Source organism: Falco peregrinus, chromosome 3 (genome assembly GCF_023634155.1).
Source record: "Falco peregrinus isolate bFalPer1 chromosome 3, bFalPer1.pri, whole genome shotgun sequence".
Taxonomy (NCBI): Eukaryota; Metazoa; Chordata; class Aves; order Falconiformes; family Falconidae; genus Falco; species Falco peregrinus.
In genome coordinates, this window is record NC_073723.1 from 115,963,670 (window position 1) to 115,990,094 (window position 26,425).

The 26,425-nt window shown below is 57.3% G+C and overlaps 2 protein-coding genes across 14 annotated transcripts; both read right to left on the minus strand.

The window, feature by feature from the left end:
* Window positions 1–1,272: 1,272 nt before the first annotated feature.
* ZDHHC18 (zinc finger DHHC-type palmitoyltransferase 18) lies at window positions 1,273–16,313 on the minus strand. Of its 9 annotated transcripts, none has more exons than XR_008746579.1 (10): window positions 16,005–16,312; window positions 13,345–13,505; window positions 11,316–11,465; window positions 9,775–9,912; window positions 9,275–9,323; window positions 8,730–8,832; window positions 7,043–7,152; window positions 5,485–5,584; window positions 2,970–3,062; window positions 1,928–2,065 (listed from the first exon to the last, which is right to left on the minus strand). XR_008746579.1 is itself a non-coding variant. In XM_055800064.1 (9 exons), the coding sequence occupies exons 1-9, from the start codon at window positions 16,259–16,261 to the stop codon at window positions 1,655–1,657; spliced, it is 1,404 nt and encodes a 467-aa protein (XP_055656039.1). In that variant the 5' UTR covers window positions 16,262–16,313; the 3' UTR covers window positions 1,273–1,654. The 9 variants fall into 9 exon arrangements, 7 of the variants coding, with proteins under 7 accessions (XP_055656039.1, XP_055656040.1, XP_055656038.1 ...); XR_008746578.1 differs by having other exon boundaries at window positions 1,934–2,065; window positions 2,353–3,062; XM_055800064.1 differs by lacking the exon at window positions 2,970–3,062 and having other exon boundaries at window positions 1,273–2,065; window positions 13,345–13,430; window positions 16,005–16,313.
* Window positions 16,314–17,364: 1,051 nt separating this feature from the next.
* Window positions 17,365–25,032, minus strand: PIGV (phosphatidylinositol glycan anchor biosynthesis class V). Of its 5 annotated transcripts, none has more exons than XM_055800512.1 (4): window positions 24,925–25,032; window positions 21,247–21,322; window positions 18,584–19,741; window positions 17,365–17,764 (listed from the first exon to the last, which is right to left on the minus strand). In XM_055800512.1, exons 2-4 carry the CDS (start codon window positions 21,253–21,255, stop codon window positions 17,456–17,458), a joined length of 1,476 nt encoding a protein of 491 aa, XP_055656487.1. In that variant the 5' UTR covers window positions 21,256–21,322; window positions 24,925–25,032; the 3' UTR covers window positions 17,365–17,455. The 5 variants fall into 5 exon arrangements, with proteins under 5 accessions (XP_055656487.1, XP_055656486.1, XP_055656488.1 ...); XM_055800511.1 differs by having other exon boundaries at window positions 21,169–21,322; XM_055800513.1 differs by lacking the exon at window positions 24,925–25,032 and adding an exon at window positions 22,196–24,370.
* Between the last annotated feature and the right edge of the window lie 1,393 nt (window positions 25,033–26,425).

A 26,425-nucleotide genomic window follows, 5' to 3' on the forward strand; every position in this document is an offset into this window, starting at 1 on the left:
GGGAGCCCACCGCCCGTCTCCCACTCCCCACCCAGCGGACACGGCTTGGGGGAGGCAGAGCCACAGAGACCCTCTAAGAGCATCAAGCGAATGCAAAAGCGTCTATAGAGGGGCTGGGGGCGAAGCGGGCAGCCCAATGTGCCCCTTCCTCTAAACCCACCCCCTTCCCGCGGGAGAACACGGGGCAGCAGCCCCAGGTGGGGGCTGGGCTGACCTGGCAGCCCTTGGAGCAGCAGAGCTGTATGTGGTCAGGGTCCGCAGCCCCTCGCCCCGGCTTCAAAACCTGGGGCTGCTCCCGCACCAGCCCGGCGGCTCTTGGGCTGTTTAATCCTGCGCCGGCTCCGCTCTGGGTGGGCTCCGTGGGGAGACCCCGGCCCCGGCAGGACCCCCGGCAGGATGGAGCTCAGCTGGGGTGTGCGATGGCTCGGCCTGGGCTCAGGCGCCTGCCGGCAGCCCCCGCCAAAGGGGCTGAGCTGCTGCCAAATTTTGGCTGCAACGGGCTGAGAAGAGGCTGCAAAAACATTCTGCTCTACCGGTTTCGTGCAAATCGGTGGGTGGGTGAAGGGAAGAGCCCCGAATCGCTGCGCAGAGGCTGCAGGTGAGCTCGGCTCCAGCGTCACCCCGCGGAGCACCCGTGGGTGCCCTGAGCGCTGAAGAGCAGCACCAGGAGCTGGGGAGGGGGGGATCCCCAGCTGAGCCCCAGCCCCGGGGACGCTGCCCAGGCCAGCGTGTCTCCAGCCCCCGTGAGCGGAGCTGGCAGTGCTGCAGGCAGGCGCGGGCTGGGTGCTTGAGCGGCTCCGTGACGGCAGGCAGGAGGCAGAGGATGCTCATGGCCATTCCCAGTGGCACTGGAACGATGTTCACAGCCCACCCAGCCATCCCATCCTCAACGCTCCCTGGGCTGTGGGGATGCTGCCGGCTCCTGACACTTCAGGAGGGATGAATTTTGCCAGGGGTGCTCCGTGTGCCCCGGGTCCCACAGGCGCTGCCCATCACTCCTTCCCCGGCTCTCAGCGCCTGCCCTCGCCGCTGTACAAGAGGGTGCAGAGCCACAGAAGGCTGAGACTCACCCCAAGGCCACAGCTAGTGCCACAGCTGACTTTAGGGAGCTCTGGGTTGCTGGCCCCGTGGCCAGCGTGGCCGATGGCAGGGGGGTCCCAGCCCGCCGTGGCTCCGCTGGGCTCTCCCGCCCAGTGGAGCACTGGCATGCCCAGGCAGGAGCTGCAGCGAGCAGCTCCCCTCCGCCGGCAAAGCAGCAGCCAGACGCTGGCGTACAGTAAATAGGAGGAACTTTTATTTCGTTACAAAAGTAAAAGGCATAAATAGACGGTGAATCCTACTGGGCTCTACGCTGGGCTCCGCAGCGCTGCTCCCAGCCCGCTCCGGGCTGCAGCCTCCGGCACGGCTGGGCAAGGTGCTGCGGCACTCGAACCCCCTCCCCTAAAACTAGAACAGGAAAGGGGGGAACGGGCCGGGGGGGACGGTTTGCAAGGGTAAACTGACCACAAACTAACTCCCGTCCGGAGAGGAGGGTCTCTGGCGCACACGGCTCGGAGAGGGGCTGCTGGGGCGCAGTGTGCCATGCCACCAGCTCAGCTGTAAACGCTCTGGCGTGAAGCCCGCTGGTTTCGCAAGCCCGCTGGAATGCCAACCGCTATCTTCCAGCATCTACGGGAGGGGAGACACCTTCACTGGGGGTGAAGCTGGTGGTTATGGGGAGCCACTGGCGGCCTGGGCTCGGCGGCGTGAGTCCATCCAGTGGCAGGAGACAGCAGGAACTCCAGTTATTGCACTCGGGTGGGACGGCTGTATGGCTTTGAGCTTTGAACCCGCGGGACGGCCATCCCGGCTCCCGGAGGGGGGTTGGAAAAGCTTTTCCTTGTGCATGGCCGCTTTCCCCCCTCTCTTGCGGCGGGAGGGAGGAAGGGGCAGCCGCGTAGCCCTGGCGAGCGGAGGCACTCGTGGTGGTCGTGGCTGTAGTCTCGGGTGCTGCCCGCGGTGTCTCGGCTCCCCGTGGGGTGCTCCACGAGGGGCAGGGGGCTGGGGGCCGCCAGGGCTCTTGGTGCTGGATCAACCCGGTGCAAGGGAGAGGAGAGGGGAGGAAGAGAAAGAGAGCGTTAGTGCCAGAAATACACGAGCAAGAAGCGGTGGAGAGCAGAGCAGAGCACCAGGCTCGGTGGCAGAATGGGGAGATGGCCCAGGACGCAGGAGAGCGCTGGCAGCCAGCGGCAGCGAGAACGCGGCAGCTGAGTGGGCAGGAGCCCAGGGGGTGCAGCAGGGAGGGTGAGGGGCAGTTCCGCAGCCCGCAAGGGAAGCAGGGCTTTGTCACAACGTGCTTTGGAAGGAACTTACCATGGCCATGGGTGTGCCAGAGGAGGAACCTGGTGCGACAGAGAGGAGAGGCAGAGGCAGAGGGGGACGGAGGGGAGGGATTGCCTGAACCACAGAGCGGGTCGGATTAGAGATCTGGTCCAGGCTCCCACTCCTCTACTCAGGCCACAGCTCACACACTCCATCTCTGCATCAGTTGGGGGCTTCCTCCGATCCCATGGGGGCAGCTCCACTGAGCACAGCTCACCACCACGTATCTCCCGGGCTTCCCGAACCCTCCGCCCGAAGCCTGAGCCAAGCCTCAGCCACACCGTTTTCCAACCACCACCACACACACACCACCCAGACCGGGGGGCTCCATCTTGTACCAAGCCCCAGCACCAAGCTGGGGGACACCGTCCCCCTCTTCTCCCCAAGGCTGCGGGCAATCCCTCTGCCACGCAGCCCTGCACGGAGGTGGCACAACACAGGGCTCACCGCCCCTCACGCTGGTGGGATACTGGTGGGATGGATGGGGGACATGGCACACAGATGTCTACACAACTGGAGGGTAACGGGCTCCGTGGACAGAGCTGGTCATGCAGTGGAGATGAGATGGGTCGCTTGAGTGGATGAGGGAGAAGAAAGCGCTTCCTTACCAGCTAACCCTCAGAAAGCAGGGCTAACGTCCAGGGAGGGGGCAAATCCCGTCAGGCTGTGCAGGAAATGGCAAAATCCTGGCAGGCATCCTCCTGGGGAAGACACCAGAGATTATCTACCCCGACAGCAGCCGGCAGGGCCAGCGTGGGCTGCGTTAGCCAGTGGGGACCACAGCTCCTGGCACAGCCCTGGACTGAGCGCAGGGGCTGGGGAAAGGATGCTGAGGTGACGGCTTCTGCAGGAGGGGGACGGGCGAGTGGATGAGACCCTGTCCAGCCTGGAGACGTGGGACAGAAATATCCCTTCACTCCAGCGAGTCACAGCTAAGCATCCCTCGGAGCCCCATCCTGCAGGAGGTTTTCAGAGCTTCCAGGCAAGCCCTGGGCGCGATGGACTCCAACTGGCACCTGACAGATGTTAAATACCAAGGCACCTGCCCTTTTCTATCTTAAAGGAATAAAATAATAACCCAACCAATTAACTCTTTAAAAATATAATTTTATTACATTGAGGAACAAAGGAAACCGTTTTAAATGAACCCCTGATCATCCCCCCCCCCACTGCTCCTCACGCCCTAGCCCCACATCTGCCCCTAGAAGGGAGCGGCAAGGCTCCCTGAGGGCAGGGACAAGCCCCGCTGGGGACACCCCTGCAGGGGAAGCAGGGAGGGAAGGGCAGGGTGGCCTCTGGGATGCAACACGGGCAACACGCCCAAGCACCTGGCCCAGGAGATGGCACGAAGCTGCAGGACCGGGGCGGCTGGCGGAGCAGCACCGGGATCTGGCCGGGTGGCGGGGGCCATCTGCCGGGATCCGGCAGAAATTCAGCACCTGCCGCCACGCTCTCACCTCGGTGGGGAAGGTAGAGCTGGTGGCCACAGCAAAGGAGCACCAAGAGCTCTGTGCAGCCAGCCAGAAGGTCAGGAGATGCTCGTGTCTGCACCGTCCCCCAGCGCGCCCCAAGCTGCGTGGGCTGGCGCAGTCACTGTGTGCCAAGCGCGACGCTGGTGGGTTCAGGCTGCCCCCCCGAAACGTGCTGCCTCTGCCTGAGGTTGAAATACACGTGTGTGACCCCCAGAAACCTAACCGGGCAGCTCGATGCTGCAAGCCTCCGCCCTGGTGCTAACCAACGCTACCTGCACCGAATATAAAACGTTCTACGTAGAAAAAAACCCAAAAAAACCACCCTACAAATTGTGCAAAAATATCCAGCAGCTTTTAATAACATGATTCAAGTATTGCTAACAAGGTCTGTGACTCTCCCCTACGCACACTCCAGTGTCAGTGACGCAGAGCTGGCTCCTCGGCCCAGCTCCTCCGTGTCTCTGCAGGCACGGAGCGATGCCCACGATGCTCACGGCTGAGCCCAGGCACAGGGGAATCGCTCCCGAGGCGCTGGGAACAGCCCTGCTCCCGCCTGCCGGCCAAAAACCCAAACCAAGGACAACGTGAGGTGATCAGAGACCAGCACCAGCTCACTGCTCCCTCTGTGAAACCCCGCCTGGGAAGGCTGCGACCCTCAGGAATTCACACACTTTGCTGTTGCCTTTTGGTCTCTTACAGACAGGACAGAATCGGGCTTTCCTGGCAAGCCAAGGTTCCCAAATCTTACAACTGCAGCCTGGCCAACCGGCATCTCACACCGAGAGCCACAGAACGCTGCGTGTTTCTTCCTCCCCATTAAAAGGAGGGTCACCCTAACCTGTGTCCTTGCTGCAAAATGTTGTCTTACTGACTGGCGGGGCCCAACCATAAAGAGTTCTTCAGCAGCTGCTCAGTGACCAGCCAGAAAATAGGACCGACAGCAGCTGAGACATCTAGCTAGCTTCCACATCTGCTGGGAGCCAGAGTCTTCCCAGCTGAACAGCCCCAACTTACCAAGGCACAGCAGCTTCTGGAAAAGAGAAGCCACTCGGGCAGCAGCTGAGGCGAGAACCTGGCCGTTAAGAGACAGAACGGCCCTTCCACGCTGGCACAGGGGAGCAGGACGCATTCATGGAGATAACAGGGATACCAGGGGACTTGCACCTCCACCAGACCAGAAGACGAGGTGTGACAGCCCAGCTCAGCGTGGGAACCATCTAACAGTCCCCACCTCCCACCCTTTCCCACCTCATCACTCCCAGCAGGACACGCAGCCACCCCTGGAGCAGATGCTCCGGGCTCAGAGGTCTGGTGGCTCCCCAGACCTATTTGCTTCCTAAATGCAGCAGGGACCCTCCACTTTCTGCACGAGTCTGAGGGTCTGGCACGCTGCTGGGCTTTATCAGGCTGAAGTCCAGACAGGGCACATCACAGTGAAACGAATAAACAAAAAAATAATAAATAAAATTTAAAAAAAAAAAAAAAAAAAAAGGCAACGTATGGCTCAACTGAGTCTCCAACAGCTCCGCATCGCAGGGCTGTCCCGCCTGAGGCCAGGGAGATGGTAAGAGGGGCAGGTACCGGCTGGAGCAAGGTGCAGGCACAGCAGGCACTGGGCTACATCACAGCACTGCTAGGGAATGCCTCCTACCATACTGGTGTCAGTTTTGGCTCCAAAGGAAGGGATTTCACTTTTAGGACTGGACGGGGTCCCGACATCTGGCTGGATAAATCCTCTTCTGTCTATCAAACTGGAAAACAGAAAAGGGAAAAGTGCGAGGGGAGAGGAGTGAAGGAAACGGAGACTCCGTCCGCGAAGAAGGGAGCTCACAAGCCACAGAGAGGGCTCTCCTCGTGGGAGCTGCCACCCAAAGCGTCGGCAGGAGCGCGCTGGGTAACACAGTCCTGCCCATTAGACAAACCACAGACTTTATCACACAAGCCACCAAACAGCCTTGGGGCAGCTAAAGCTCTGGGTCACCACAAACCCAAATGGGAACCGGCAAAAGGTCTTCAGAACAGGAAAACAACATGAATGAGGAAAGAAACGGGAGCAAAACGCTGTTCTCCTCTCAACCTCCCAGCAAAGAGCTCGACTCCCTGAATCTGTGGATTTACCATCTCTGAATGGCAGCACTGGCATTTTGGCACCTCCGAATCCAACAAAAAGCTTGGGGGCACTTCAGAGAGCAGGGCCAGATGAGTCGAACACACCGATTCTCGCTGCACAGCCTCGGACACCCTCCCCTGCTCTTGTGTTACACCGGGTTAGCACCTCTGAGATGCTCCACATAAATCTAAACTGGATCCACTGAATAAACTTGTCTGAAGGATCCCCGCATGCCCTGGGACAGGCCGGGAGCTCCACGCACAGGGGGACACCAGCCTGGCTCTGCCCTATTGGTCCCTCTCATGACAAAGCAGCGATAATCCCGTGCTCGCAGGTGGAACCACAGAATCATTTAGGTTGGAAAAGACCTTTAAGATCAAGCCCAACCATAAACCCAGCACTGCCAAGTCCACCACTAAACCACGTCCGAAAGTGCCGCATCTACACGTTTTTTAAATACCCCCAGGGATGGTGACTCTACCACCTCCCTGGGCAGCCTCTTCCAGCGCCCAAAGCTTCCTCACAGCCACAGCAAACTGTTGTTTTAACCTTTGCCCTTGTTTTAACGTTGGTTCTGGTTAACTCACAGGTAAGAGCATTTGGCGAGATGCTGCTGAGCACTTCAGGTACCCTAAGTGTTTGTAAACCCCAGGTGTCCCCACTGCCTGGTGCAGATCTCTGCTGGCTGCTTCCCACCAGGCTCAACCCTCAGAGTACAGGAGGAAAACCACGTGCTAAGTAGTACCGCTACTACTGGTATTTACTGCCGAGCCCTTTGGTGCCGTTACTCTCCCCTTATTGAATTGCAGGATGTGTCTTATCTGCAAGCTCCATGAAACAATTCAAAGTGACCAGAACTCATCAAGCTTAAACACAGGAGAAGCAACAGTTGCATCTCCTACTTAGACACGTCTTGCACCCTTCCTCTGCAGAGACTGGGAAGCTGTTTCCTCCTCCTCCTCCAAGTAGATGTGTTTGTGCTGACAGTGTCTCCCCGGAATCTGTCACTGATATCATAACAGATACATCTGTCCTTTCCACGGCCCCTCTCACGGAGCAGGATGCAATTCCCGACGCCATGGAGGTCAAGGACTCTTACCTGGGATGGAATGGTCCACACAGCACCGCACAGCAGTTTGTGAGGATACTTTTATGGCTGTAGGGATTGGCAAACTCTGAGCCCCTCTTATTTGACCAGGACCCTTTGATCTGAAAGGGAAAGGATACACACAGATTAAGATAGGAACGATGCGACAGCAGATAGTTACACGATAATGGACCTGGTTCAAATCCTTGCCTGAGAGGTGGAAGGCTCGTCTTACTGCAGATGTCCTCCCCTCGCTTCCACAAGCGGGCCAGCTGCAGAAAGGCAGCCAGAGAAGACAGCAACGTGCTGCTCCTGCCTCTGCCAAGGTTCAGCCTTGCACCTAGCAAGCTCCAAAGCTGTGCCCTCCCCGTGGCGCATGGCAACTCGCCAGTGTCCCCATCTTCAGCGCCAGCCTCTTCCTCCTCCTCCCCTTGTTCCCTCCTAGGCTAAAAGCTCATCAGAGCAGGGCTCTGGCTCCTGGTCCCTCCTGGCCTCCTCAGGCTGAACAAACAGCAAGGGGATCCCCCGGCCATGCTGCTCCGGGAGGAAACAATCGCAGCTGTCCCCACCCTGAGCAGCTGTCACCGGGACTGATTTCGAAACCCCGGTCACACCAGGCGTAGGCACACACGAGTGGGCAGATGCTATACCTGGCCTCAGGCCCCCGGCTGCAGCCAACCGTTTACCGTGACATTTCCTCCTCTGGTTTTTACTTCCTCTCCCCAGCTGCAGCATAAGGCTGGCAACGTGGGCAACGCAGCCAGGGAGGCAACGGGCCACGGGCTATGGACCTGGTGCTGCCAGTGCTGGGGTTCAACCTCGGTTAGCTTCACCTGGCACGGCCTCGTGCTGTTCTGCCAGCACCTTGGAACGTAACAGAAAGGTGGAAAGGGGGAAAAGTTTAAAAAAGAAAAAAAAAAAAGGGGGGGGAAGAAAAAAAAAGCCGGAAAAGCGCCGGAAAAAGGGGAAAAGGGAAAAAGAAAAAAAAAAGAAAAAAAGCAAAAAAAAGACAAAAAGGCAAAAAAGGACAAAAAAGAAAGGGGGGGGGGGGGGGGGCGCGGAAAAGGGATGCAAACATGCCTTCTGCAGTGCTGGAAGCTTCCAGCAAGGATTAGAGGTAGGTCTGGCCAGAAGGGTGAATTTTGATTCCCAGGATCTGACAGATCCTGCTTTTCCGTCCCATCTGCCCTGCCCCGGCCACTCACTTGGCCCTGGGCGCCTGCGCCCCCCAGCTCAGGGCCACCCCCACCCGTGCCTGGCACGAGCAACTGACGAGCCCCAGGGACTCGCCCAGGGTCCCAGCGGGAGGGGATGCCGAGTTCAGACCACCCGTGTTCCAGGCCGACACCCAAACCCACCTCTGGGCCCAGCCTGCCTTTTTTCATCTCAGAACTCCTAATTTTAAGCAAGGCCACCCACAGACTGGAAAAAACCACACACGTGACTCTTCTAACTTTTCAGCGCGTGACCCTCACGGCCTGACACTGCCGAGCAAACACGTGTCGCACGGCCCCCTGCCACGGTGGGCTGCTCTCCCCACACCCCCCCAGCCACCTGAAACTGCAGCCCCCACACCTTGGGGACGGGCCGTTCGCTTTGCAGTGGCTTATCACAGGCAAGGCAGGTGGCCGAGGGTCCCTGCAAACCTCACCTCTGCTTAGGAAGGACCAGGCGGAAGGACAAGCATCCAGGTACTTACATCTTCGTTTGTCGTCAGGTTGGAGGCGACTAAGTAAGTGTGAAAACCTGAGAGGCCCAAAATAGACCAGACTGAGAAAAAACAAATCACCAGCTCCAGCACAGTGAAAAGAAAAGTCAAGGAAGCCTCTGGGAACAAAACCCATCCTGCAAGGAGAGGCAGAAGACCGCTCTGGGAGGCGTACACACACGCCGGGCCACCAAAACAGCCCAGCCAGCCGCCCGTTCCCCGTAACATCCCACCGGCACCCACCAGGCACAACCAGCTCCAGCTGCTTCCCAAACCTGCAAACTGGGAAACAAGTCCGTCACCCACCCTCGGTCCCTGCTGGTGAACTAAAAGCCTTCCCAACTTGGTGGTGATGTCTGCCTACAGGTGAGGGGATGCCTGCCTGCCCCAACCAGGTAGCTGGGGGACTAAATTAAGTTGTGGAAAGCACACCGGGGTGACCCTCTGAAGAGCTCGTTGCACCGCTCTCGTTACATGATTAGCATTGCTGCACCAGTGCTCGCCAGCCTGAGCAGCTGGTGGCGTCAGAAGGATATCTTGCAGGTGTCGTCTTCAGCGTGGTGAGGAATCCATCTCTCTGAGAGCCTGCAAAGCGAAAACGGGACAAGGAACGACAGCCCGTCAGGCAGCCTGGCCTCTCCAGCCAACACTTCACTCCCCAGCGGGCAGCCACCCCGCTGTGGGAATCTGCCTGCAAACATCTGCAGCCTGTAACTTTGCAGAAGTGTCAGTGTGCAGACACGGCTCCAGGAGCTTTGGGACTGGCGGGCAAGTCACCTTCCCCGCAGGTTAAGAGCGGATGCGCCCACCAGCTCATTTGCTCTGGAGGGGACAACCCAGGCACCAGCCCACAAGGTCCCTCTGCAGCAAAGGGCAGGGTGGATCCTGGTTCCCATCAGCCCGAGATCCTGTCTACTCAGGCCACCTGCACCAAAAAGCCTGGTGTAAACCAAGCAGATCTTTCCTAGGCTCTCTCCAATGACCCAGCACTGCCTCGAGCCTTCCTTGCCAGGAGCACGGCACCCATGGTACTTACGCAGAGTGAGGTGGGTGACGACGCAGGCGAAGATGAAGGCTGTCAGGAAGGAGAGGGAGAGGATGAAGGCATAGAAGTAGCGATAGTTGCGCTTCCCCACGCAGTTGCCCACCCAGGGGCAGTGGTGATCAAACCTCTCTGAAACAAAGGGACACCGTGAGGACTCCTGCCACCTCACACGCCACAACAGAGCAAACTCGGCTGAGCCTCCACATACCAGGGGCTACACACCAAGCTTCCACCCGCCACCCCGAGCGCAGAACCTCTCCGCAGCAGGACGTCAGCAAGAAGTTTCAACGGAGCACTGCTGCCTGCTCACATGCCCTTTTTCTCGTCAAAGGCCAAACCCTTCCACTCACCAAACCCTGCACAAACGCAAGCCTTGTGACTGTTAACATCTACTAAAACCGAGAGAGAACAGGGAAAGTGTGGCAGTTTTTCCAGTACCGAGCAGACTGGCTGTGTGCACACAGCAGCGCTGCTCCCTTTCTGCCCGTCAGCTTCCCCCACCTTCTTCGGGGCAGAAAATAATTTTCAAAGTTGAAAGATACGCCTCTAAAACCACAGAAACTGCCTGGGAACCCAGAGCAGGTGCAATGTGTCTGGAAACACTCCCGACTGCCTTCTAATGAAAGGGCTGCATTTCAGCCTCCCCGGACTGCAGCAACCGCTCTGCGGGGCACACCAGCGCAAACAAAACCCATCGCACGCAGACGCCCACCCGTTGCCCCCAGACGGCTCTTCTTCCAACGCTGCCCCAGCCGTGGCTGCTCTCCAGCGTAAGGAGGAGTCACCGCCACCCACGGCTATTCCCAAACACATAACGCTTGCAAGCTCCCAAACTTCTTAACCAGAGCCTTGGGGTCCTGCGACCGCTCGTGGGTCAGCTGTTCCTCGGGCTGCCCTGAAAGGCAGCATAAAACGCAGCCTCCGCATCCACACAACGTACAACCAGGAGCAGCTGCATGAGGAGTAAACTCTCTGGGCACGTTCCTAATCACACACCACCCTGTTGCCAGTTCAAGTTGCTCCGGTGCGGCCAGGCTGTGCTGGGAAACTCCCTGCCCACCCCACTGCAGCTGCCCCACGCCTGCGCCCGTCTGGACAGAGCCATCGGAGGTGTTTCTTCAGGTCCTTGTTCATTCCCTCCTGCCACATCACACTCTGAGGGCACAGTGAGAAGACACAGAGGAGCTCAGCCGGCATCTACGGCGGCATCTCTACCAGCCAGGTGACAGCAAGACCACAGACAACAAGGAGCCTGCGGCAAACCTCATGTTTGGTGGAAGCCTTAACTGCATTTCACAGGACTGTCCTCCCAGAAGCAGGGAAAGCAGAGACAGGGAGTCTTGGACATGCTGCCCCTTGCCCTGAGCCACTGCACCCGTGTGGCTTTCATTTCAAATGGGAAGAAGGAAGACCACTCAGTATCTCGCTTTACAATAATTTACAAGAAGCAAAAGCAATTTGTCCAGGAGCATAAAACATGCCTCCCCTGCCCCGCCAAGAGATACCAGCACCTTTCTACTTTCTGGGCTTACCGACACAGTTGTCACAGACGCTGCAGTGAGAGGTGCGCGGAGGGCGGAACATTTTGCAGGTGTAGCAGTACTTGAGTTTCACCACGTACTTGTTTATGACCACTTCCATCGTGCGGGCTGGCGGGCGATATGTAGAGGTACCCATGCTGTCTGCCAAGGGCAAGGAGGGACGGTCAGGCTGCTGCAGGCGAAACTCAGGTATCACCCCAAGCTGCCTCCTGGCAGGGTAAGGGATTGGCACACGCTCCCCTGATTTTAAGCAAAAGCTAAGAGGCAGCTCAGCCCACAAGATTTGTTGCACGGCGGGCAGCCAGGAACTCCAGTCAGCTCCTTGCAGCGTTATTTATGTCCTTTCCTTGTCTGTTCAATGGCAATGATGCTGGGATGCCAAGAGGAAGTAATATCTGCCCAATGCTTTGAGAACATAAAGCAATTTATAAATAGCAGGCATAAAAGCAGCAGCGTTAGTGTGCCCAGTAACACCAACTCAGCTCTGCGCATCCAACAGATCACAACACAAGGAGGCAACATAATCTGTTATTGCACGTGTGGTTCCTCCTGTGCTGTAAGCATCCGAGTTACAGCAACCAGAGCAACCTCCGCAGCAGCCTCCCCTGCCACCTCGAGCACGCAACCTGCCAGCCCGCAGCTGGAGCCACCGCCGGGCTCAAGAGGCTCATTTCCATCGCAGCGGGGGAGGACAGCGAGCAGGTCTCAAGTGCTCCAGGCAGATTTCCTTCAAATTTGACATGTGTGTGTTAGCAGCACAAGAGGATTCCTCCCCCTCAGGGTCGAGACTGAGGATTTTTAGCGACAGCGCAAGTTACGTCTGTGCGTGTTAGCAGTTTCATTATTCACTGGGGACTGGCAGCCGAAGACTGTTTCTCTGCCTAGCAAAAGTGTTTGCAGTTTTGGGGGTTATTCCTTTAGTTTAGTTGCTCTTAAAAGAGCACCTTTCCCACTCTGAAAACAGAGATGTAACAGTGAGCATGCTAAGAGGATAAGAAGTGGATTATATTAACAGGAACAGCTGGCACATGAGGCGGCAACTGCAGCCAGATTACTGCTTTAGGCACTTACAAACAGAAACATCGATAACCACTCTTAAGGATATTTTAGAACGATTTTTAGAGTCAGATGTAGAATTACTGCCTCGCAACTGTCTTCAGTGGGGCAGATTCAAGCTGTCTCACATTAGCTTTGTTAACGCATTTGTTACCATGGGTCACATCAACAAGGTCCCTGATCCTGGATGCACACACCTTCCCGGCCACCACCAAAGCAGTGTGACATAGCAGTTTTTAGATGGGGACAAACATTAGCATACTGTTAGAAACCATTACAACAAAGAAAATCTTGCAGCACAGCAGGCTCAATGGCAAATCATAACCTTAAAAAGCATTCATGCCTAAATTAATTATCCTACATCCTCACCACCCATATTTTGCAAAAGAAGGTATAGTTTCAGATTCCTCAGAGTCTGGAAAACTTTTTAAAGGAACTAACGTGCCGTTACAGAGCAGCATAGGCACTGCTGCTCTGTCTTTGAGAGCCTGGCAGCGTGATTTCAAAAGGGGACTCTGTGCTCCCCAAGCCACTGGTACACGGTCCCTGACGGCATTCACCTTTAGGACGGTGAGGCTGCAAGCTCCGAGCTCTGGGCAGTGCTGCTGCCCACTCGGGTGCTGTCCTGAGGGCAGGAACAGGTACAGCCACGTCCTACCGTACAGGGCTTCACCTGGGAAAGTGCTGGGACTGAACAGAAACGAAAACCACCTCCGCTTCTCTGCGGCTCCTCTCTGAAGCGCTGCCTGCTGCGCTAGAGGAGCCTGTTGCACCTCTCCTGCCGGGACTCATAAGACACTGTCAAGCCTCACAATCTAATGGTCTGGCCTCTTCTCCCCCTAGACAACTGGTAAGGAGCCACGACGCAAGAGAGGAGACTCTCTGAGCCTGAAACACGTGCGTGCACACACATACACGCAGGCACGCACTGAACCCAACACAGGAGAAGGAACAGAAGTCTCACCAATCCGCTTTTCCAGGTCTGCAGCCTCACTTGGGGTGGCTCGGGGCAGGATACCTGGGTCTCTGAAGCTTGTCTGGAGCAGGCAGCTGATGACAAAGAAGAAGAGGACAGCTGCAATGATGGGGATGGCCAGGGTCAGGTGACTGGCAAGGAAGGGGCAGCTGTTAAAAAAAGAAAAAAGAAAAAAAATATTACACTGTTACCAACCATCGCTACAGAACTGGCTAGCAGCTGTGACACTACACACTACAAATCATTATGGGGTAGTGGGCTGAAGTGCTGCTGCTTTGCAGAGACCCCTGGAGCAGCGAGAGCCAGCCCAGAAAACGCTGGACTGGCACTGGGAAGACGGGGTCTTCAGCACAAAGGCAGCAGCGCAAGCCCCTGTATACCTCTTTGCCCTTCTGAAGTCCCAGAATCACATTTCAAAAACCTGTCAGCTGCCCCAAAGCCCGGTCACCTTCTACAACAGCAGCATCAAGAACACATGGAGAAACACCCCAAGCTAAGCAGGGATCAAAATCAGCACGAACGCGATCCCATTTGGTCCAACACGTGAAGCTGAGAGGGAACTTGGCTTCAATTCAACACGGCTTTGCTGTCTCTGGATGACTCGCGTGCCCTTCATGCTGTGCCAGATGTTTGGATGAGGACGCCTTCCAGCGCTGACACTGCTGTGACAAGCCACCAGGCACCTAAGCAGACGATGCCCGCTCCTTGGCTGGCTGTACTAGGCCTGGGGCTGTTTTTCCACAGATGGGAGCAGCACGATCGCGCTCCACATCAGGGCAGCTCCGTTACTTGCGGCGCGACAGGTGAAGCCAGCAGAGAACACAGCTCTTTGGCCAGCACGGTGCCAGAGACCCCCTCCCGTCCCTCGCCCGGCAGAGGGATTTGCTATTATAAGCACCGCTAAGTACCCAGAGCGGAGCGCAGACAGACAAGCTGCTCGAGCCCTGATGTCTGCGGGCAGTGCCAAGTCTCAGTAATGCTGGGAGGCAGTTTGAGAGGATTAAACAACTTTTGTTTCAACTCCCAAGCTCAGCTGTCCAGAACAAAGCGGCCACCAAGCAACAAAAGCCCTTCGGCCTGAGACCAGCGCTGCTGCCGAGCCCCCCTGGCTGTCTCCCTGCCAGAGGGACAGAATTGAGACGGGAGCTTCTTGCCACCCCATTCCTGGGGAAATCTCTGGACACCACCTTCCCCCAGCAGGCAACGAGAAATCACATAAAACCCATCAACTGTAGACACAGGCAAGACGCACTCGCTATCCATCTAGCAAACCGTAACCCACGCAACAGGAGCACACTGCTAAAATAACAACTTGGAAAGCCCCAGGGCATCTCCAACCAAGAAAAGAGTGACTAGGCAAGAAGGGAGGGGAAAGCAGATGTCCTCTGCTTGGCCCCGTGCAGAGCAGTTACTGCGCTAGTGCTGCCCATTAGTTCTGGATGCAGCAGCGAAAGCTGTCAAAGAGGCGCAGATGACACTAAGAAAGGAGTTTTCGTGTCGGGATGCTGTTACTGCCTCCCACAACTGCCTGCCCCTTTCAGCTCATCTGACTTCTCAGAACCTTTAATCCGATCAAATACCTTCATCCCCCCGCCAGCAGGCTCGGGCAGCTTTCCTCTGAGACTGGCGGAGATAAAACGCTGTGATCCCAAGGCAGGCGTGACCCCCCTGCTTCGTACAGCGGCAGGAAAAACGAGCTCCCTTCCCCTCCCGAGAGAAACGGGGAGGCAGGACAGCAGAAGCCCTCGGAGATGTCAGTAGCCAGGAGCACCCCTTCCCCGGCTCCTCCGGGCAGCGCAGGAGCCTGTACCGGGGTGCTCGTACCGGGGTGCTCGTACCAGGGTGCTCGTACCAGGGTGCTCGTACCAGGGTGCTCGTACCGGGGTGCTGGTGGTTCCCCCTGACAGGGCGCGGGAGTGGGGGGCTCTGCCAGGCCAGCTTTCCAAAAGAGAAGGGAACTGGGGGAGACGCAGCTCCCTCTGCCCCAGACTCTGCTGCACAACGGGGGCAGAGCTCCGGTGCAGACCCCCACGGTGGGACCCCTAAGAATTTTCATAATTTATCAAGCACCTTCAACAGAAACACTGTTCCTGCTGCCTCTGCGGACAAAGTTCTCCAGTCCTGGGGGTCTCCTGGCTGCGGTGCTGGACCAGTTGGGAGCGGAGACTGGGGGGGTGGTGGAAACCTGTATTTAGGGCATCCTGGGAGGATGTTAAACCCCTTCCCGGGGCCAAGGCTGAGCAAAAGCCCAGGGCCCCCACTCCTGCCCCCCACAGACACCCCTGGGGACAGGCGAGGGGGAAGCAGCGCTGAGTGGGTCTGGGGGCTGCACAGCAGGGAATCGCTCGGGGGGGTGGGGAGAGATACCGGGACTCCCTTTGGGGGTGCCCCCAGCCCACCTCCCTCTCTCCGCCAGGGTGGGGTGCCAGCTGGTCCATGGCTCCCCCCAAAAGGAGGGGGCTTAACGGGGGGGGCCGGGCGCCGCTCAGGACCCCCTGGGGCCGCACCCCAGCAGGGGAGGGGGCCTGACCCGCGGGGGGCCGGGGCCCTGGCACAGCAGCAGGGGGGGGGGGGGGGGAGGGGGGGGGCACCCCAGCGCCCCCTGCCCCTGGGGGTGCCCGAGCCCCCGGCCCGCAGCACGGACTCACTCGAAGGCGAAGAAGAGGCCGCTGGTGGCCAGGATGAGGCCGAGGGTGAGCGCGAAGACGCCGCTGTGCCGCGCCAGCATCAGGCGCCCGCCGCAGTAGAAGCGGTTACGGCCCGGGAACACCTCCCACTTCCGCCGGGGCCGCCGCGCCGCGCCGGGACGCGCCGCGCCGGGGGGGGCTGCGGCCGGGGGGGTGCCAGGCCCCGGCGCCGGGGCCGCCGCCCCGGGCGGGATCTGCCGGTACTCGCAGTCCTTCATGGCGCCGCAGCGCCCGGCCCGGCCCGGCCCCGCCGCTCGCCCGGCGGACGTGTCGGCCCCGCCCCGCCCGCGCAGCGCCCCCTGCCGGCCGCCGCCAGCCCCGCCCCGCCCCGCCCCCGCCCCGCCCCGGGGTGAGCCCCCAGCCCAGCAAACCCCCAGCCCCAGCCCCGGGGTGAGCCCCCCAGCCCAGCCCCGGCCCCGCAAACCCCTAGTCCCGGCCCGGGGGTGAACCTCTGCCCAGCCCCGGCCCCGCAAACCCCCCGCCCAGCCCCGGGGTGAGCCCCCTGCCCAGCCCCGGCCCCGCAAACCCCCCGCCCAGCCCCGGGGTGAGCCCCCTGCCCAGCCCCGGCCCTGCAAATCCCCTGCCCAGCCCTGGCCCCGGGGTGAGCCCCCTGCCCACCCCTGCCCCGGTCCAGGAACCCCCCCCAGCCTCAGTCCCGGGGGTGAGCCCCCCTGCCCAGCCACGGCCCTGCAACACCCCCCCAGCCCCAGCCCCGGGGGTGAGCCCCCTACCCACCCCAGCTCTGGTCTGGCAACCCCCTGCCCCAGCCCTGGTCCGGGATCTCCCCCTGCCCTAGTCCAGCAAGCCCCCACCCCAGTCCCACTCCAGCAAACCCCCACCTCCAGCCCTGCTCCGGGGCAACGCCCCCAGCCCAATAAGCCATATGCATGTAGTGGGGCCAGGCGTGTGCCCAGAGCAGTGCCACGGTGCCTGCAAAGCCCCTGGGGGGCCAGCACGGTGAGCCAGGGCCACAGCCCCCCCACTGCCCCCAGCGCTGCCCCCCGGTCCCCTCCGCTAGCCTGCTCCCAGACATGGCCCACGCTGTAGGAGAAGGGACCACGGAGGTCCGAGTGGCTCACACCAGGCAGCTGGGTCCTCCCTGCACAAGATGCTCGCTGTGCCAAGGATGCTTCCCAGAGGTTTCCCGATGGATGAGAACGTAGGGACCAAGATGCATTCCCCATCCCAGACAGCCTTCAGGAATTCTGGCCGTCAGTAAGGACAGCCAAGAGAACATGCCATTTCCGACATGGCCACGCAGTGACAGCTTTCAACATAGTAACTGAGGAGTAATGCGTTTGTAACCGAGACAACAGCACCGTTACACATACATCAGGCTTTTTAGAAAAAGTGAGATTCAATTCTGATCAGCACTGCTGCCCCACCACCAGTCTGTACCAATCACACCCTCGCTACGTCCATGGCAAGAAGTTGCAGTGCAGAATCAGTCCCAGAAGCCAGTAGGACAGGAAGAATGAGAGAACGCATTTGCTGAGGGGCTTAATTAAGCTACAGTTCATCAGCAGCCTCACAAGGGGGTTTTCAGAAGTCTCTTTCCCACAGGAACCAGGAGGTTTACCTAGAAGAGACTTCTCAGAGCGGAGTGCCACGATTTGATCATCAGTCCCTTCGCTCCAGAGTAAAGGTTCGTATTCCTGAAGCAGGTGAGCGGAGAACCAGTACAGGATGGGAGAGGAGGAGCCAAGGAACCGCGTCAGCACCTGAAGGCGACAGGCAGAGCAAAAAATCACATAAATCGCAGGTCTCCAACTGTGACCAGCCCGGATCCCGAGGTGTGGAAGAAGCCATCTATCTGCCTCAGGCTGCTGGTAAAGGGGACTGAAATACAGCCCCAATTCGTGGTGCTAGGATTTATTACATTGAAATGAAACAGCTCAACCCGCTTTATTTATTACAACAGTTGTGTAAGCGTCAAGTGGTCCCCAGGTTTTGGACAAGCACGGTAACTGTCACTCCTTGTCACCGTCCAGCTCAGGAGCTGGGCAGGGGCAGCAGCTTCAGGGAGATGTGAACCTCACTCTTCCATTATTTCTCCACTGGAACCCCCGACCTTCAGTGCTGATAGCCACATCCCCAAAAAACCTTCAGACACTTTCTAGGGCCTGGTGACAGGCTCTGGATCCTTTCATTACCATCCATTAAGCTCAGCCCAAAACGCCAGTGACCCTTGGCCTCCTGGTTAGCAGCTGGCTAGCAGGGCTGGGCAAGCCTGGCCTTAAGCACAGGTCCAACGCCACCCAAAGCCAGCCAGACCCCTCCATCCCCATCCCGGTGTCCCCATCACACGGAGCACCTGGCGAGCTCTCTTTGGGAGCTCTCCAGCAGAGCAGAGGAACTAACTGGCTTTGGAAACTCTCTGTGGAAGTCGCTCTGAAACAGGAAAGGCAAAGTTTTCGGTCTGCATTGCCCTGTGCTGTCCTGCAGCTGGGACAGCTTCAGGCCGTGACTGTTGCTGCCTCAGCCACCACGATGCCTTCCCCTTAAGAAATCACTCTGGTGTGTTGCTATGAATGTCCTACCTGCACGTGCATGCAGAAGAATCCAAACACCAGCAGGACCGTGGCATGGACCACATACACGAAGACAGCGGGGCAGCAAAATCCAGCTCTTGGTTTACCCTCTTCTTCACTCTTTCTTCTCTCTAGACCAAGAGTTAGGCAGTGCCAGGGGTTTGCAAGGATGAAGGTCCAGGCAGCCCACGAGCCCAGAAGTGTGACAGGCAAAGCAAGCAAGAAATTTGGTATCTGTCTGAGCTCAAAATACCTCAGAAAGCCTACATTCCAGTAAGTGTCTTGAATATAGGAATAGACCACAGGGAACTGCTGGGAACACCAAGGGGGTTTAACCCCATTCCTGGCCGCCAGACCATAGCCCTTGTCCAGGGCCAGCTGCAGCAGCGGCTTGGGAACAGTCTGCTCCAGGCCGATGCCAGGACCACAGAACCTCCCATAAGCGTAACACTGAAATAAAGCAAAAGGTAGAAAAATCCCAGCACACATCAGAATCACTGAAGATCCCACACTAAGGAGCTGCTTCCACAACAGAGGGAGCTTCCTTACTGATCCTGAACCCACCTGGAGCTGGAGGGCAAAGTGTTTACAGCTGGAGTAGAGGAAGAAGCCAACATTAATAAGCCCATTGGCACGCACCCCAGAAGCAAGGGAGAAGAGCAGTCCGCTGAGCCAGCTCTGCCCCTTCTCCAGTTGCCACATGGCACTGAATGCCAGGAAGGCAAACATGCTCTCTGAGTAAGCAGCTGCCATAAATATGTTGGCAGGGCTGACAGAAAAGAGAATGGCAGCAAGGAAAGCCACCCTGCGACACTGCAGCACGACACAGCCCAGCTTATACAGGGCAGCGGCTGCCAGGACAGAAAAGAGAGAATTAAGAAGCATGGCTGACAGCAGCAAGCGGCTCCGCAAACGCAGCAGCCGCTGCAAGGGCCACAGAGCACCCTCAGCCACGGCACGCACGCTCAGGGGGTACAGCGGGAAGAAGGCACAGTTGTGCTCGTACAGGTAACCATGCTCGGCGATGAAGAGGAAGTGCTCTGCATCCCAGCGTGAGAGGCCTCCCAGCAGCTGCTCCAAGAGCAGGTCCCACAGGCCAGGCTCTGACAGGCGAGGGGGAGAGAAGGCGTCTGCAGCGTGATCTGGGATCAGGAGGTTAAACAGAGCCTGGAAAAACAAGAGAGGATTGAAGTCCAGCAGAGATCCTCTGGTACCCTACCGAAAGCACCGAGCAGGAGGACTCCCAGGTTTTAAAGACTGGGACAACAGCAGCACAGAAGCCAGGCTGAGCGGTTTTGCAGTAAGGATGCCTGAAAGACTGTGAAAAGGTGCAAACACAGTCTTTTCAGGCATTTACATGGGAACTGAATAAAGCTCTAGCACATATCCAGCATCAAACCCTGTGGAACTGGGCAGGGGAAGCTGCTCAGCCCCACGCTCAGGCACATCTAACTGCACACGCTCACTCCAGGTACCTCTGTGGCGCTGGTAAGCCTCCTGTCCTGAATTTGGCATTATTGTCCTAGCTGATGTACAAGGGAGAGGAGACAAAACTAGAGAAAAAAGATTTTCCCAGAGCAAACTGATGCAGAAGACAGCAGCTGATTCCTGGGCCCCCTCTCTAGTCTCTAGATCTCCGTCATCTCTGCGGTTCAGCACGTGTTAAGGGGTTTGCTTTCCAGAGATGAGCAAGCAGAACGCACACTCCTCTGCCCCCGGGAGCTTGCAGTGCTGACCACATTTTAAAAAGCAAGAGAGAAACCCAGAGAGTTCATGAGATAAGAAGTGTGCAACTTAATGCATTGTAATGTAATTCCAAATGAAAATATGTTTAAAGAAAAAAACCCCAAACCCCCAAAACCTCAGATGGTAAGTTTTGTAGCTTAACTACATGTAGATTGGGATGAGTCTCCTGCAATGAATTCAGCATTGGCCAAGAGAAGAGAAAAGGCCACGCTGAACAAATTGGGACTAAAAGCCACACAAAGCCGCTGTTTTACCATGAAGCACACATCTGGTCTAACCAGGCCTCTGGCATCAGTAACACGGAGCTTTTCATCTCAGCTGATGGTTCCACTCAGTCCTACCCAGTGGTGGTGACGGGGGCTGCCACGACCTGCCAGCTGGCCGGTGGCCCGCTGCCCAACAGCTTTCCCAGGCTGCTGCTGTTTCAGCTACGCTCTTCGCTGCCTGTCTCGGTACGCACTGGTAGGATGGAGCGAGCAACCCAGCTCTCCCATGCTCAGAGGAGGATGCCTCTGGACATGAGACTTGTGAGGAATCTGCAGGGGGAATTTATTGTTGTTCTTCCACGGATAAACAGAGATTTCAGCCTCTCGTGCTGCCAAACCAGCCTTTTGCAACAGCAGCATGAAAACACTGTAAGTTACAAGGCAATCTATGTAATTTTTTACTTAACAGCAACCTGCCTCCCTGGATGCAGCTGGTCTGTTGGTTCGCCAAAGGAGAAGATGATTTCCCCATCAAGCAGAACCAGCTAGCTCAGGGTGCACAAGGCAGAACTGAGGAGAGAAGCCTTGGAGCAGCGAACAACAGATGTCGCAGCATCTCTGGTTCAGGAACAGGAGACTTGCCTGCAGCAGAAGCGTCAGGGCTCTGCAGCACACTGCAAACCGCACGACCTCTCGGAGTTGGGGGTCTTTGCTGCTCACCAGCTCCATTCTCAGCTCAAAAGTTGCCTCAATAGGTCACTGATGCCATGGAAATTCTCCCTCTGGTTTTGGAAACCTGAATTGATGAACAGAGAGAACAGAAACAGAAAGGTATTTCTGGCTTCAGCCACGTTTGTGAATCATGTGCCTTTATTTACTATCAGGCACTTCAAAGGGCTGCAAATGTCTGTGAACAAGAAAGTTACTTATGAAAGAGATCACGGATCTGGGAGATGACGCACAAGACCTCTTTGACATTGTTCCTATTAAAAAAAAAAGAATTCCCTGACTTCTTAACCTCAGCCAGGATGCAGATGGAGAGACGTTATAACACGAAGTCTCAGCCCGTTTCTTACCAGGCCAGCGTAAATACCAGAAACAGACGGGCTCACTGGCCTCCTCAGCAGCTGCCTCAGCAGAAAAACAGCAGCTCCAGCCAGGCCTTGGCCAAGCACCTACACGCACGTCCAGGTTCCAGTGCGCTGAATGGGATTGAAACCTTTTTTCTTTTTTTTTTTTTTTTTTTAATAGAGACAGAATTAAAATGCGGACTCTGAGCATAACATGCACATAAGCAGTTTGCTGACTGGGGCTTGCAGCCGGCCAGGCACTGCCAAGCACGCTCTCTCCTCTCCCCTGCTCTCCACCCTGCCTCTGCCCCTGGGAAGCCGAGAACGGCTTTATTCAGCTGCCTCCTTGGCACCAACCCCACAAGCTCTGTCAGAGCAAGGCCAAGGTGCTTTCTCAGGTACGCAGGTTTCCCCACACCCCTTCCATCCGTCAGAAGCAGCATCTCCAGGACGTGACACTCACACCACTCCACCCTCACCACCTGCAATTTTCCAGTATTTTGGCAGGGGTCCTGGACTCCAGAGCGAGGGCATCTGCCTGTCAAGCAAACTGCATATGCTAAGGTGGCTCTGATCCACGTCTTCCCTGCAAACCTCACCTGCAAGATATAAAACGCTTTGTGGAGTCTCACCGCTTTTGTTTCCATATATTCTGGATTGATGCTGTGGGACCAGCTCTGAAAACTTACTGGCCCAGAGCCACAAAAGGCAGGCAGTGTCTGTTAGGCAGCTTTTTAAGATAAAACGTTTCTTCCGTTGGTTCCCCAGCCACCAACTGCTTTTCAGTTTGAGAAACAGAAGACCCACCGCTCTCGCTAGGTTCTGATGACACCACATCTTGCACTATTTCCCACCTGCCATCTTTCTGATCCAGCATGTTACAACACATAAAGGTCCCCAAACCCAAAGCATTCTGAGGTTTTCCTATTACCAATTTACCAATGGAGAAAAAACCCTGGCAGGTTAAAAATTGCACGAGAGAGCAGAAAGCAAGTCATCAGCAAAGCAAAAACCCAAGATCCAAATATGCTCATTTATAGTTCCAGCCCCTAACCATAGGATTAAGCTTCCTATTTAGCCACATACAAAAGTTTTGGGTTTGTTCATATTCTCCTCTTGCTCCAGAGCATTCACAGCTACAGACAAAGCAACTAGTGGGAGGCACATTCTCCTGAATCACGAAGCTGCAATGTTATTTTAAAAGAGGGGATACTTCAGCCCAGCTGTAAATTCTATTAAATCGCATTCACAGCTGCAAATCCTACTAAATCACAGCGGCAAAAATTGTCCCAGCACTTTAAATATTTTTAAAAAGCAGAGAAAAAGCCTCGCATGCATGTGCCAAGAAGGCTCAAAGCAAACAGCTTTAAAAAGCCTGTTCCTGTCACGACGCAGCACACCTTGTAACGGAAAGCAGCGAAGCCTACAAAAAGCTGCAGCCCACAACCACCATTCTGGTAGAGAACACAGCGTCAGAGCTGCAATGGTTCTACCCCAAAAAGTGCTGTGTGAAAGAGCACCTGCACGAATGGAAAAAGAACATGAAAAGGCAGAAGTGGGTTAAATATATTTCAGTAGGAAAATATGCAAAGTCTTAATTAAAGATGTCTTTCTCTCCGTGTTCTTTGTTTCCCTTTGCTCTCAGATATGAATTGCGTTTTGCTTGCTCTGGAAACCGTGCTAAAAAAAGGACGCGAATAGGAACAAAATAGACGCCGGGTAAATTACCACGTAAATGAAAATAGGAATTCAGCGAGGTCTGTAGAAACGCAGTGGAGACCGATTACCACCCGGTGGCAGCAGGCGCTCGCCACAGAGCCCTTCCCTCCCCCCGCACAGCCGGCAGTCGGCTCCCGGCTGGGGTGCAGGATTCCTGTTGGGAAACCTACTCCTGCCCGTGTCCCGAGAACACTTGGAAAGCAACGGCTTGGGCACCTCTTGGTACTTCTCCGACCTGCTGTTAGATATAAGAGATACTCCAGACACATTAAAAAACCTGTTCTGACCACGATGCCAAAGAAATACAACCGAATTTTGGAAATCCCGTTCTCCTAGTGCCATTTGTGTGGGTCTTGGAGCTCTGGGTCTTGCAGACGCTTTCACTCCTGCCCGGTTTCAGCTGCTGGTGCAGAGGCTGCAGCCCCTGCATCGCTTCGTCTGCGTCTGACTAGAAACAGGAATGTTTCTACGCCTTTTGTACCAGCTCACGTGCGTGAACAAAACCTACGCTGCATCAAAACGCAACCTGACGGCTCAGCCTGAGATGACGAACCCGCTGAGCAGACACTGGGGCTATGTACATCAGGGCCGAGCACACTGCAACAAGCCAAGCCTGAGACCGCGCCGCAGTCACCTCCCTGCGTGTTTTCATCCTTGCCTTTGCTATCGCAGGCAGTGACGGAGCAAATCCTGCTCTGTAAAGCACGTTCACAAATGGACCAACTCCTGGCGAGGTGCTGGGTCTTGTGCTCCATTCCTGCTGCTGCTTTGAGGGCTGAAGCTGCTGAAGGGCACCTGGCGCTTCAGTGGACAGCCATGGCCCGCAGGAGGATGGTTTCCCCTCACTTCCCAGATAAGGCTGGCTGGCCCGGCACGCGCTCCAGCAGCGGTTAGATAAGGGCTGAAGCGTTTAATAGGGTTGTTTTCAAGATTAGGAATGGCTATCGCTGGGGCCTTTATTAATGGACTGATACTCTCAGCTGGGCAGGCACAGGCTGCACTGCAGCGCTCAGACCCAGACCCAGGCCCAGACCCGGGCTCAGGCCAATACCCAGACCCAGGCCCAGGCTCAGGCCAATACCCAGGTCCAGACCAATACTCAGGCCCAGACTGAGGCTCAGGCCCAGGCCCAGACTGAGGCTCAGGCCCAGGCCCAGGCCCAGACCCAGACCCAGGCCCAGACCCGGGCTCAGGCCAACACCCAGACCCAGACCCAGGCCCAGGCTCAGGCCAATACCCAGGCCCAGACCAATACTCAGGCCCAGACCCGGGCCCGACCCGGCTCTGCTAGCTGCAACCCGCGAGGCCTAGCACAAGGGCCGCTCGGGAGCGCCGGGCCAGACCCCAGGCGACGCCCGGCCCGGCCGTGGCTGCCGGCCGTACTCCCCCCCAGCCCCACGCGTAACCCCTGCGGGGCCGAGACCCCGGGACCCCCGGCGCGAGGCCGCCCCCCGGCCCATGGCTGCCGCCGCCGCGGGGCCCTGCGGCCCGGAGCCCGGGGAGGGGCGAGGGTGTCTCTGAGGGGGCGGCGCCCCGGTGCAAGGGGTGGGGGGAGGGGCAGGCCCCCGCCCCTCCTCCCGCGACGCGCGCGGCCCCGCCCCTCCCCCACCTGAGCGCCCCGCGCGCGGCTCCCGCGCCGGCTCCATCCACCGCCCCCGCTTCCGGCCACGCCTCTTCCAGGGCTGCGCGCGCAGCTGCCTCACGTGGCCGCCGCCTGCCTGTGTGCGTGCGCGCGTGCGCGCGTGCGAGGGGGGAGGAAGGGTCGGGCGGCGCCATCTTTGTTAAGGGCGGGCGGAGGCGCCACGGCCTTCCCCGCTGGCTGGCCCGGCTGAGGTGATGGGGCGGCCACAGCTGGCCGTGCTGCGGCACCTGGTGCCGGGCGGGCCGCAGGGACCCCACCGCCGTCCCTGGGCCTGGGCTGAGGGCAGGCCGCGGCAGGCTGCCCTGAGAACGCGAGGTGAAGCCCACCTGCGGCGAGATACGCGCTTGGGCTGTGGAGCAGCCTCAGTTACCTTCCTCCACGGCAGGGCGGGGGTCCCAGCCCCACAGCAGCCCCCAGCTCCTGCTCCCAGGGCCTGCAGGCCAGCCCTGGGCCCTTGCCCCACTGCTAGCTAGGCAGGCCCAGAGGGGAAATAGCAGCCCCGGGGGCCATGGTAGGCCCAGCCGCAGAGCCACCACCCCAGGCAGCAGGGCGAGGTGCTTCTCCTGGAGCCGCACCAACACAAACCAGCGCCTGGCTCTTGCCAAAACACATTAAGGAACATCACATAACAATAGCCTGGTAATAAGTGTGTGTTATTACATTAATTACTTACTATTACAAGGGGGGGGGGCAGGTTTCCCTCAAGATCATGTCCATGTGATGATGGAGGCATTGGGTTTTGCTTTCACCCTAACCACACTCCCGCTGCGCGTGCCCAAGCCACGAGGCCAGGGCAGCATGCTGTCAGCTCCCGCTGCTGGCACAGCTGCGCCTGGCGAAGAGCAGCAAGTCTTCATGCTTAAAACCAACGTGCCGTGGTAGTGGCCTGACTGTATCTATTGCAGGAATGAAAGAGAAACATCCCTGCCCACCCAGTCTTTAAGGGAGACTCCCCGAGGGCTTTTAAATCAGGACTCTGGCTTGGGAAGAACTCCAGTTTTCTCCTCGGCTGGGGAAAAATGGGCAACGGCGCAGTGGGTCAGGCTCAGAGAGAGGCATTTTAAGGAATGCCTGCAGAAATGGAAAGCTTTGGCTACAAATCTGGTCACAGTATCATGGATTTGCATTCTGGGCAGCCAAGTCGAGTTTTGAGATCAGGTGTGGCTCTCAAAATAGTCCCTAACTACAGGGCTGCTGCTTCTACTGATTTCTCATCTATGCTGCTTTAACCATTTTAGAACTGTGAGAGGTGTGCACGGAAGCATCGGGGGAGTGGAATTACTCCCCTCAGATCAACTGGTTGCATAAATACTGGTAAAACAGGTAGTTAGTACCACTTCTGACTATTCTTTCTCTCCCAAATGCAGCATTCATTTATGATTAAATCCACCACAACAAACACAGAAGCTGTACAAAAGCTGTTCACATTACATTCTTCAACCTTGCTGCTGAGGTCCTTTCTGTTTAG